Source organism: Hibiscus syriacus, unplaced genomic scaffold (genome assembly GCF_006381635.1).
Source record: "Hibiscus syriacus cultivar Baekdansim isolate YM2019G1 unplaced genomic scaffold, ASM638163v2 tig00110108_pilon, whole genome shotgun sequence".
Classification (NCBI taxonomy): Eukaryota; Viridiplantae; Streptophyta; class Magnoliopsida; order Malvales; family Malvaceae; genus Hibiscus; species Hibiscus syriacus.
In genome coordinates this window covers 291,049-303,872 of record NW_024062592.1, presented here as the reverse complement: position 1 = coordinate 303,872, position 12,824 = coordinate 291,049, and the positions used below count along the sequence as shown (strand labels likewise).

The 12,824-nt window shown below is 34.6% G+C and overlaps 2 protein-coding genes across 3 annotated transcripts; both read right to left on the bottom strand.

The window, feature by feature from the left end:
- Positions 1 to 3,610: 3,610 nt before the first annotated feature.
- On the bottom strand, positions 3,611 to 4,432 carry LOC120214759 (protein SHI RELATED SEQUENCE 1-like). The gene is made up of 2 exons (XM_039212577.1): positions 4,195 to 4,432; positions 3,611 to 4,065 (listed from the first exon to the last, which is right to left on the bottom strand). The coding sequence occupies exons 1-2, from the start codon at positions 4,430 to 4,432 to the stop codon at positions 3,611 to 3,613; spliced, it is 693 nt and encodes a 230-aa protein (XP_039068508.1).
- Positions 4,433 to 7,138: 2,706 nt separating this feature from the next.
- On the bottom strand, positions 7,139 to 12,729 carry LOC120214805 (coatomer subunit alpha-1-like). Of its 2 annotated transcripts, none has more exons than XM_039212613.1 (4): positions 12,570 to 12,729; positions 12,220 to 12,457; positions 10,581 to 11,075; positions 7,139 to 10,302 (listed from the first exon to the last, which is right to left on the bottom strand). In XM_039212613.1, the coding sequence occupies exons 2-4, from the start codon at positions 12,425 to 12,427 to the stop codon at positions 7,355 to 7,357; spliced, it is 3,651 nt and encodes a 1,216-aa protein (XP_039068544.1). In that variant the 5' UTR covers positions 12,428 to 12,457; positions 12,570 to 12,729; the 3' UTR covers positions 7,139 to 7,354. The 2 variants fall into 2 exon arrangements, with proteins under 2 accessions (XP_039068544.1, XP_039068543.1); XM_039212612.1 differs by having other exon boundaries at positions 12,220 to 12,449; positions 12,570 to 12,727.
- Between the last annotated feature and the right edge of the window lie 95 nt (positions 12,730 to 12,824).

The window sequence follows — 12,824 nt, the reverse complement described above, 5'->3', positions numbered from 1 at the left end:
AACGTTCACGAACGTAAATGAACGAACGTGCCCTTTGTTCGTGTTCGTTCATTTAATTAAACGAACGCAAAATCTTGCTCGTGTTTGTTCATTTAATAAATAAACGAACATAAACGAACTTCCCACCTCACGATTCATGAACGGTTCGTTGAACGTTCAGTTCATTTACAGGACTACTGACGGGGCAGGGCGTGTAATTTTGAAGTGGAAGATAGGCTTTTCTCATAGCCCATTAATTCTCAACTAAAACGAGACGAAAAGACAGCATTATTAGGCATCACTAAATCATAAGCCCATGGACTGGACAATATATTATTAAAAAATAAATTAAATATATGTTTCCCTATAAATTTCTACACTTTAATTGTTAATTAAATGGAACCATTTTTAAAAATAGAATTCATAAACTTATACATATAATTTATATACTTTTAGTATATAAATTTATTTACAATATTTTTTTACTAATTATCAGTTAGTTTAATGAGATAAAACGTTTAGTATTTTGAATAAATTAAATATTTAAATTATATATTATAAATGGAGAAAATTATATTTATAGACACAAACAATATTAGTGGATCAATAAATCAAAGATTAATACTGATGAAAGAAAATGCTTTTAATTTAAAAATATATTTAAATATCAAAATTTTAATGGGGATGTATGTTTTTTAATAAATAAATTAAATTGTACAGATTCGGATGAAATAATAAATCAAAAAAGCCTTTGCCCGTGAAACCCTGCAGAATCAAGGGGAGGATTAAATAAGCATAACCAGTGGATTGTACATCAAAGCAGTGGTTACCAGAATCTGCAGGTTTTAACCATTTGCCATCAATGACCTTGAGCTACTTTTAGGGGATAAATACAAATAAAAATATATTTTTTAAATTCAAATAAAAAATTGAATAGTAAAGATATAGAATAAAATTGGTTGGGTGGAGGTTGAATTATAAAAGTTTGGAGATAAATTAGATATTTTCTATTCAAAATGGTTAAATTGAATTATTAATTTTTAAAAGCGACTAAAATTAAAATGTTTACACTTAATTAAGAGTTTAAAACACTTCAATTGAATTTATAGTTTTTTAGAGGAGCTAAAAAGTATTTTTTCCCCTTTTAATCAAGAGGTCTAACATCATTATTTTTTTTAAAAAAATATTATTTATTTCGTTAACCTTATTTATCTATTTTTAAGGATTAATATTTGATACAATAACAATTTCTAATTGTGTATATCATCAATAAATTAAATAATGATATGTCCACATAATTTTAAAATTAAATTTGCGCTAATTTTAATTTTATATTTTTTCATGTACAATATGTGAGTTAGTAATTTATAATAATAAATTTTAGTTAAAGAATTACTTAATATATCAACTAATGAGAGTTACAAGAGAGATATATTGACTTTTTTTCTGATAGTTGGAAAGTTGAAATCTTGTTGTGTCATAAAATAAATTAAAAATAGAAAAATCTGATGTTGATAAAAAAGGGATTAAATTAAAAAAATAAGTTTAGGGACTAAAAGTTGATATATCCATTTAAACAACCACTTTGAGCTACAATTCAAATAAAGTATATTAGAGATTATTAAATTATATTAAAATAATTATTCTGATCAAATTAAAATTTTAAAAGTTGTAAAATGACCAACTTCATCAAATTGTTATAAAATTATCATTAAAAACTGTTATAAAATAATTATTAAATTTTATCAATTTATTATAAAATGATCAATAATAAATTTTTACTTCCCTGGTAACTCTTTTTTTTTTTACTGTTATGACCCCGGTTCTAGAAAGCAAAGGGTTTTGCTTACGTACGAAATTAAATCGAGTCGGAATTTATTTTGAAAGATAAATTTTTTGAGTCATTATTTGATTTATTGACTGATTAATTTGGATTGACTATTGCATACATTCATTTAGGAGGGGCAATCGTTCCAATTCACAATACCGTCGTTAAATTTTTTATCTTGCTTAAGAGATTTAGTATTTTATTATTAGATGAATTGGTTCAATCAATGAGTATTTAATTAGCACTAGAGGTTCCTTAATTAATTAAGGTCATGCACCAAAATGTATGGTTCGTCCACAAGTTTTGTTTTATAATTATTTCGTCCACCTTTCGAACTATAAAAGGAAAGACATCCTAGAAATAGAATATAGGGAGGAATCCACCCCATATGTTAAACTTTACGATGGAATTACTTAGATTCTAGATGCATTCCACTTTTAATTTTCTATATTGTTTTCTTCAAGTGTTAACAATTTTTCTTTTGGCTCGAATCTTACGTTATCTTGTAATCACATGAGTTTCGATAATATGTAGAGTGTAACATGATTGAAGCTTTAAATTAAAGCATAAAACTCTTCTAAATTTAATTCTTCATCTATAAAATTCGAATCGAGATATTACTTAAATAACATCGAATCGAGATTCGATCTAAGAGATGTTGGTGGCGGCATCAACGTTTTCATACATAGAGTTAGTGTGACTGTGTCTTTACCATAAAGAATCAAAGCTTGTATAATATTGCTTTCAAATTAATGTCATTTATCATTTAAAAATCTATATAAAGATGATTCTATATCATAATCTTTTTTATCAATTTAATTAAAAATATATCGTATCTAACTAAAATTTTATATTGATTTAACTATATCAAACTCTGTAAAAATCTATTGTTTCATTATCAACGTGTGTTGGCACAAGTGGTTGAAATTTAGGAATTTCAGCGTGTAAGACCAAGTTCGAATCTTACCACCGTCACTTTAAGTGAGTAATCTGTAAAGTCCTATGTAAATCTCAACTGAGTCTTAAGTATGCCCTGGACTAAAGAAACCATCTCTTCACTAAACTTTTATGTACAAAAAAATCTATTATTTCATTTACAATGTCAACGTTCAAATCTCTTATCTTACTGAACCGACTAGTAATGGATAGGTTTTATACTATATATATATATATATATATATTATTACACACAAACACACATTACACATAGGAAAGATCTCAGAAAGTTTGAGCACAAATGCATGGAGATGGAGATAAACTTAAAGAAACATTACACAATTTCTTAAAAATGAAACTTAGCAAACATCGAGTTCTTGCAAATAGTTAATCGATCATATTTCAAGAAATAAACTTGAATGGTGTTGTTAATATCAAATTCCTTATCACCCCTCAACGAACATTGTCAGTTACCCTAATTTTGATTCCTATGCATTGGGAGATTTAAACAACACAGAACCTTAAGAATATTATATATATGTAAGCTGATCATCTTAAGCATGTTAACAAATGCTTTAGTTTTGTTTTTGTTAGGCGGTAGGGTGGTGCCTAAAGCAGCAAAGAAACGGGAAATCTGGGAAAAAGTGGGCAGTGGAGTTGATAATCAAATCAACAAAGATATCAAAATGCAGATTCAAACTCAAGTTCACGTGAAAATATGAATAAAATAAGTGAAGAAGAAGACAAAACAGCTAAACCCCAATCTTTAATATATTACAGACGATCAAATGATTGCAGGTTTTGGGGTTTCAAAACAAGATTATATAGAATTTTAAATCATTTAATTACTTTTTTTTTCTTTGGGTTTTAGGTTGAATATATCAGATAATGCAACCTCAATGAGCTGCAATGGTTGAAAGTGGAAGAGAAGAAGGGTTTTTTGCTTAAGATTTTGGGTGGAGGAAAAATGGCGTACCAGCCAGGTGAAACGAAAGCAGTAAAAGGAGATGCATAAGGGGGAGGAAGAACAGTAGTCGTGGTGTTAGTTGTAGCCATTGTTAGATCGCCGGCGGAATCGATTTGATTCGGCTGCTGCAACCACGGCGGCTGAAGAGGAGTCTCTCTTGAGGAGCATTCTCCGAGCGAGTAATGGCCACGATCCGGTCCTTGATCATAGAGAACACCCTTGAAAACATGTCCTCCAATCATCACCGCCGTTCGATACGCGTACTGGTCGGCCATGTCTTCGATGGAGCTCACTCGAACACATCGAAATGTCACCGGCGATGTCACTTCGGCTGGAAAATCCACCATTTCCAACCCTAAAGGAAACAAATCAAATCAACCTACACCAATGAATAGTTCATGACTTCATGCACTTCACTTCCCCAAAGTAGAAAGCTGCTAGGGTTGCTGTAAAAAGGCAAGCTGGTGGTGGGTTAGGGTTTCACCTGAAGAAGGATTGTTTTCTCTAAGTCTTTTAGGGTTTCGTTGTTGCTGATGATGATGGCGGATTCGCCTCCGGTATACCGGAACCCAAGTGCTCTTTATGCGTGTTTGGCACTCGAATCCTTTGCTCCGGCAACAAGTCCGGCAACTCATGTAAGCACAATCTTTCTTGGCTATGTTCCCACAATCTTGACACCTTGTGCCCCCAAGTCCACCTTGCCTAGTACTAGTACTCGACATCATCGTCATCATCATCCCTTGTTTCAGCTCCTCCTCCTTCTCCTTCTCTTGCGTTCTTATATATACAAATATAGATGTATGTATGTATGTATGTATGCTACACTGAAGTGGCAAGGTGTAGGTAAGTGGTGGAAATGATGGGTTGTGGTTTATATTGATGAGCTTTGTCTATTTGGATTAATTAGACTGAGTTCATGGCTCATAATTTTTCTGGGGAAATATCTTTATTTAGATTTCATTTCTTATCATATGCAGAACTCAAGAGATAAGAAATGGAATCACAGTAATGTTTTAAAGGCCATCATAGGATCATCACCGGGGTTTTAAATCACAATCCAAAAACGTAATTTTATTCACGAAATAGTGGTTTCGCTGCCGTCGAAGATACGTTTAAGAATATTAAAATCTGTACCATAAAAGATGTAAGTCAATCTAGGTAAACAAGTTGTTAGATGGTTTAAATCTTTAATTTTAATATTATGAATGAAAGAAAAGATAAGCTTCAATTTAATTTAATTTAAATATGTATATAATTAAAATTTATGTAACTATCTAATATCAAAAAGGTAATAAATAAAATACTTGAAAGGAATGGTCCATATGCTCCCATAGCTTTGAAAACAGTACTAAGTGAATTTTATCATCAGTTTAAGAGTCTAATATGATTTGATTTAAATATAATTAAAATTTGTATGGTTATTTAGGGATGATAATTTGATTTGAATCTGACAGTTTCTACTCAACCCGACACTACATGATCATTAAAAAATATTAGGATTGGGTTGGGCCAGTGTTGTAAAAGATGAGGTCGAGTTGGATTTTAGGTGAACAATTTCCAATTTAACTCGACCTAGAATAATAGTATAATTTTCTTCTATATATATCTAAGGATAATTACTATAATATTCATTTCTCTATGATTTTTTCAATTGTGTTCCTATTTTTCAAAATAAAAAATCTATATTGATATTAGATCAAGTCACATTTGAGTTTTCACCCAAAATTTAAATCAATATTTGAATCGAATGTGATATCTTAATTTAAGTTGAATTAGATTCAACTGAAAAAAATAAATTTCTTGAATTGGATTGACCGAAAATCTAACATGTTAGCATCTTTATGATTACCACGTAGGCACGTACTAGAAATCGACAAAGAAGAAGGAGAAGGAGAAGGAGAAGGTCCATGCTCCATATGCTATGGAATCAGTCTCTCATGTATACATATAAAGAAGAGTGGGGCGGGGGGCAAATATTAAAGAAGTGAGCTGACATATTTCACCTGTGGAAATGTGCTTGCAACCCCAAAAACCCGCCTCTACATCCCATCCCACCATATATGACCTCAAATTATGGCTACATCCCCCCTTCACTGCCCCTCCAAATTTTTTACCTATATGCTTGTACCATCTAAGAGATAGATTGGTACCATTAATGGGATTTCCTTTTATATATAAAAATAATAATAAATCTTAGTTATCTATTTTCACTCATCTAATGGTATAAAATATATGTAAAATTAAAGAGTTTTATATTGTGTGAGTGGATATATGGATTAGGTTCCACTCGCACAATGCAAAACTCTTTAGTTTTACATAAATTTTATACCATTAGATGATCGAAAATAAATGATTGTGATTGACTCCATTTTTTAGTGAATATATTATGATTTCCTAATATAAATTTCAGTCATCTTTTTACTAATTCAACGATCCTAAATATGTGTAAAACTATATATATATATATATATTCTATTTCATTTAAATTACTGAAATGTAATTATAAAAGATCAAAATGCTAGGAATATATTGAGATAATAGAGTATCTTTTTCAATGAAACTGAAGATAATTTAATGAATGAAATGATTTATTTATTTTTATCTAGTTCTTCTACTTCACTGATATTGCAAATACCAGCCTTTCTGTTTTGATTTATGAGAATTTAATCATCTTACTTTATAAAAATCAAGAAGCTGAATTATTTATGTAAAGTTGTTTAATTTTATCGTTAAAGTTCATGCCAAACTCTGTATAGGTTTAAAGTAATATTTTTTAAAAATACATTTTGGATTAACTTTTGCAAATATGTAAATTTTTATAAAACATTAGATATAATTTTATTTAAAAAGGAATGTACTTGTAAATGTATAACTTTTAAGAAAATGAAAATTAGGTTAATATTTATAGAATAAACATAAAAAATAATGAAGGAAAAAAAGTAAAGTGAAATATAACCCATGTGAAAATGTCTGAAGATAACTGTACACACGTCACCATTTCTTTCTATTTCCTTTTGTTTCTTTAGCACACCACCATTTCTAGCAGCAAGCTACGTTGGACTGTCACGTATTTATCCAAATAAAAAGGAAAACATAAATAATGGTGGCAAAATGAGGGTAAACAATTTTTTTTCTAAATAAACAATTATAAAATTATGTACTTTTTGTGAACCATGACAAAGTTATAGTTTAAAATAATATTTATATCATTATTAGAATTAATTTTCATAAATGGTAAAATAGATAAGAACGACCCTTTATATTTCTTTTTATAAGTTAAAATTTAAAATTATATAATAAAACAATCTTGAAAATGGCAAAATGAACTGAATTGTGACAGCTGATGTTTGGATGAGCTCAAAATTGCCAAAAAAGTGGGCAAATAGTACGGTCAATTCTCCTAGGAAAGGTTTTGTCTCCCGATTATGTTGTCCATGAAAGAAGAAAAATCCAAAATTCCCAAAATTGTTTTTTACATCTGAACATTATAATGGAAAACAAAAGGCAAAAATAAAAGTAGACGGTGCGAATAAATGAAGTCGATATCAAATTACCTGCAGATGGGAATCAGTCGTCGTGATTGATTCGGCTGCTCAAATGACGAGCAATATTGAAGGAACAAGCCTCGATCAATGCCAGCCCGGTCATCGGATTTGCGATGGAGAACAGAGAAGTCCTGAAGCATCAGCTCCAACGATGGCGAGATCACAGACCGTACACAACTGTCCTTCCTGGGTAGGCACGAAGCGAGTGGTACAGTAAGGGCAAGATACATCCTTCTGTCCTCGGTAAATAGGAACATAGGTTGCTCCACATGGGACAAATGGGTTCCTGAAATCATAGTTCAACTGGGACGCATCGGTCATATTCCTCTCGGCAGCCTGAAGTACTTGCCTTGCCGTCTTTGAATGGCTCTCGTTTGTGGGGTTTGTTTCTAGAAGACGCCTGGCGAAGTTAGCTGCCGTAGCCAGGTTCTTTGCCTTGTAGCAGACTGTCATTGCGTTTAGCAGAGCAAGTCTGAGATGAGGCAATTGAAGGTTGCAGTGGGTGAAGTAGGCAGCAAGCTCCTGTTGGCGTACCAGATTGTCTTTCAACTCTCTACGCTTAAGCTCCATCTGCAGACCAAGAACATACTCCTTGGCGATGATAATTAACTCTTTGACTTCATCAACTTCCCTCCTTGACTCCACGACAACTAATGGAATTGTATAAAGAATGCAGAGGAAAAGCCGAAGAGCATCGGTAAATTTTCCAGCTGTTGTGGACTTGTATCCAGCCTTCAACTTTTCATCCAGCTGAGAAAAATTGAATACTAGGGCTGGTGGACCCCTGACATTAGGACTAGCAGACTCATTCCATCCCCTCTCGACCGCCAAGCTCACCACTGGAGCAGATGCAGATGCCCAAAGATAGCTATGGCTGCCAGTGTAGAGATCGAGAAACATGGATTTTAAAGGAGCAAAGTTTTTTATTCCAAGTTGCCTTCTCAGCAAATGCATAGATGTATCAAAATTGCCAGCAGCTGCATGATCTGCAGCAAGTGACGATCTATGTGTCCAAATTTGACTCACAGGCATACCAGGGGACGGAGCCACGAAAACAGAAGAACGAGCATTGGAAGAAACCTTTGGTGTCTGTACCTCAGGGGGTAGTTCCAAGTCTTCGAGGTCCCATCCACCCTCTTCATTTTCTTCACCCACTTCCCCGTCTTCCAAAATTGCAGTAACATCTCCATTCTGTAAGCCATCAACATCCACTATATCAAGATCTTCACCCCAATCACCTTCTGCACCATCCTCCTCATCACCTGCAGCGCCCCTACCAATATTATCAAATCCACCATCAAATATGCCTTTCATTACTCTCAACAGGGGCCAATCACCACCACAAATAACTGGTGCTGGAGGCATTAATAAGGAAGGTTTTTTCCCTTCTGGCAAAGAAGGGACATCATCTCCCAACTCAGCAGCTAACCTTTCGGCCACATCATGCAGCCCATGGACTGATGCTGTAACATAAGCAAGAGGCAGATGACCAGCATTCTCCAAGATCTTTACACGTTCTTGGACATCACCGAGATATAAAGCATTGTGAAACTGGCCCATAACATCATTCTTGACTTCCGCGATTTTCAGCATCTTGGACAGCTTATCCAGATTACCATTTATGAGATAAAGAAAAGACAACCTCTCAAAGTTCTTTGTCCTCTGGTAGGCATATTCCACTATACCTGCATTGCCTTGGCGAAGGGCTTCCACACCCAACCTATACCAATGATCTTTGTCATCAATCTCCTTAGCTGATGCAACAGCAATTTGGATATTCCCACTCTCCAGAGCCAAGTTAAACCGGGTTCTCTCATCTTTGACAAAATGGAGAGCCACTTCAGGGAACCCCTTCTGTTGAAGATAAGCAATCACAGCCTCACCGCAAAGCTGGGAGTTTCTTATCATGCTCATAACATGATCATACCTCTTCCGAAGTAAAGAGAGCTTGAAAATGTATTCTGTGGCATCAATGACCAGAGTCTTATTCTTTCCATCACGATCCAGGCAAAAGATTGTATATCCGGAAACCTTGGTTATGTATATTGGAACATCGAGGGTTCGAATTATTCCACTATCTCCGTTGGGAAGGCAGTATTTTATATGATTTAGAGTGGTGTAAATGAAAACACCATTTTCATCCCAAGCCCCACTCTTAACACGTATTGTCTCATGAAAAGTGCACTGGTGAACAAGCTTCTTGTTAGTAATTATAATGGAATGCTTGCTCAGCAAAGCAACACTCTCCATGTCATTAGACCAAACAACATACTTCACAAAAGGAGTTTGTAGATCACCAATAACAAGCCTCTGTTGCAGATCAAAGACAGCCACTCTATCATCTGATCTACACAACAAATTACCTGTTCCAGCATAAAATATTGCGTCCGTAGGCACTGGAAGGCCACTCTTTTTAACAACCTCATTTTTAAGATTCTTGATTAAGACTTGATTGTTGCTTTTCTCAAGTACAGCAAACCGGTTCCGAGCCACAAATATAGCAGAATTACCAGGACCTTTCTTTGCCTCCTGTAAGTCACTCCGACCAATGCTGTCTTTTGGTATCAAATACAACTCATAAGTTCCTCCATCAACATCTGAGCAGATAAGAACAGCATTTTCTGTAGGACTATAAGAAAGAGTTCTTGGAGATTGATTCAGGCTGGTAGAACCAGGCCGTCGAATTGGAACTACTTGTGTCTCTCTTTGAGTAGTAAAGTCATAATACCTTAAAAATCGGTCCTTGGCATAAAACAGAGAATCCCCACTTACTGCAAAAGCAGGTCGTTCTCTCTCTAGCTTAAATACAATCATGCCACTGTCATGTCCAGCTGCCAAAAGATTGATCTCAGGATGAGCTGCAAGAATCCAGAACCTGTCATGTTCTCGACGGAAAGTTTGAAGTCCAGTTCGCTTTGTTGCATCCCACACACGAATACTTTTATCCTCAGAATTAGACACAATGATGTCCTGTTTGGCATGGAACATAACACATGACACGTTATTCATGTGTCCTCTCAAGGTATCTACTTCCCAAGCCTTCGTATCTGAAAAAAAAAAACAATTTACTCAACCCCACAACAATTCGAGACTCTAAATTCCATGCTGCACAAAATTTATCCACCTACTTTTTTCGGGTTGTATATACACAGCCAAAATCATAAAATAAAATGGAGAAGCTGAGGTAGCGGGATCAAATACCAAGGGCCATTATATCCAACTTGGGGGGGGGTGTAAGTGCTTATGAAGATTTAAATTGGTAAATAAGAATGCATACAAAAACTTTAATCAGTGTATCTAAAAAATGCGCAGCTCTCGTACTTACCATTCATACGCCACAATTTCACTTGGCGGTCATCAGCACCAGAGACTATCAAAGGTAAGGTTGGATGAAAAGCGGCCCAATTTACTCCTCGGTCATGACCTTCCAACACATACTTCACAACAGCATCAACACCACCAAAAAGATCGGTGTTCATCTGGCTCAACCGTAAAATATCATCTGCTGGGGAGGCAACCTTCTTTTTCAAGGAACCAATATCCCAAACTCGAACAGTCTGGTCAAGGGAGGCAGACACAACAAGGTCTTCTTTAGGATGGAATGAGGCGCACATAACATAATGATTATGACCAGTCAACACAGAGATGCAAGTTCGAGACTGCCAGTTCCATATGCGAATAGTTTGATCATCACTGGCACTCACAATCCATGGATGCTCATGATAAAATTGAACAGTACGAATATAATCAAGATGTCCAAGAAGGGTGAAAAGACATCTATGCAACTTGTAGTTCCAGACCTTTATCTTGTAGTCATCTCCTGAAAAATAAAATAGTATAATTTGAATGGCACAAGCAACTACGCTTTGTAACAGAAAATCATAGCACAAAATGAAAAATTTTGAGCCATTTTCGAATTCAGACTTCCGTTGCCCAAGTTGATCAATTCTAGGCAATTGCAAATATAATATTGAATCTATCTATTTATGATTCCTTAATTCTAATGATATAATCACTAATAGAAGTGAAACATGAATCTCATAAAAATTGTAAATAAGTTGATATGAAATTCTCTACATTCCAAACTGTCTGTATCTACAAATTCTAAATGTATATATGCTCAAATATTTAAAGCCATTTACCACTTGTCTTTCTTCAAGCTTTATATAAAAGAATATTCATCTAAAACCCTTATTTATAGTAATTTGCCCTACAAAAGGCATCAAACAACCAAACCAAAAAATATCCATTCCACAAATCATGGTTTTGTTATAAAGATTGTGACCATCTTATAAAAGATATCACAGGCTGTACTAGCAGTTGGGCAGTTAAGAGACTTCAATTAATCCAGGTAGAATGATCAATAAGTTCAACTAGCTTTACACTGCATCCATGTGGAAAGGCAAAGAAGGGAGTGGCAAGGAAGCCAATGAGAGATGAGACACGGTTGCTATCCTAAAGGGAAGGTAGTTTTGGGCTGAAATTTTGAGGACTTGACAAGCTGCTTGTATCTTAAGGAACATCTAGTCTTATATTTTGCAAATCAGACTCTTTTCGAGGGATATTGTTGTAAGCTTACAACCTTAAAAACAAGTTAGCAGATCTTGACCCCAAATTCTTACAGTTGCATTGGAGAATGCTCTTGCATTAAGGGTACAGAGCCAGGTCTTTAATTTCTACTGGCCTTGACTCAGATGTCCACATCAGGGAGACAAAGTTCTAAGCAAAATCCAACTACATAAAATCTATATAATGAACCTACTTCCAGCAAAATATCATTCGCATTGGATTTCTCAAATGCCATACAGTTACAAGAATAAAAGAGCTCCGGAATCTAAGCTAACACATCCCAATCAATAACCAAAATCCAAAATTTGACACCCAAATCCATAGATCATCAAAATTAATCAACAAGATCCATTGAGCAGAGATAAAATTGAGGCAAAAAGAAAAGAAATCCGAACCTCCAGAGACAAACAAAGGCTGAGACATGTGAAAATGGACACCGCGAACAGGGCCGTCATGTTCGTCGAACCGATCAATCAAAGTCCCCATTCGATAGTCCCATAACTGGATAACGCCACTGTGGAGACTAGCTAAGATCCATGGCCTCTTAGTGTGGAAACTTAATCCCTTCACTCTATTACTCTTCGTCTCGAACTTCGTCAACATTTTGTTTCTGTATCTCAATCTCTTGATTCCCTCCACAAAATCAAACCAAATCAAATTTCAACGTCTAGAAATTAAGGATCCGCGTAACCAAACAGGGAGAATCCGATTTGAAATTCGAACAAAAGATATGAAATGAAATTACCTCAGATCTGATCCGGCATCTAAAATTAAGAACAAAAAATGAGAAGAAATTGTATTTGGGTTTAAATGAAGAAGAAAACGGAGATATTTGGATCCTCTCCCTCTATGAAAATTCTGATTTTAAGATCCGAGCCTGGAATTCTAGGAATTTTATTATTGTTTGTACAGTGGTTTTCCCTAACTTGGAGCTTTTACGACGACGTTTCTGTTGGGGTAAATAGGTCTGGTTCCCAGGGTACAATCGAATAAAAAATAT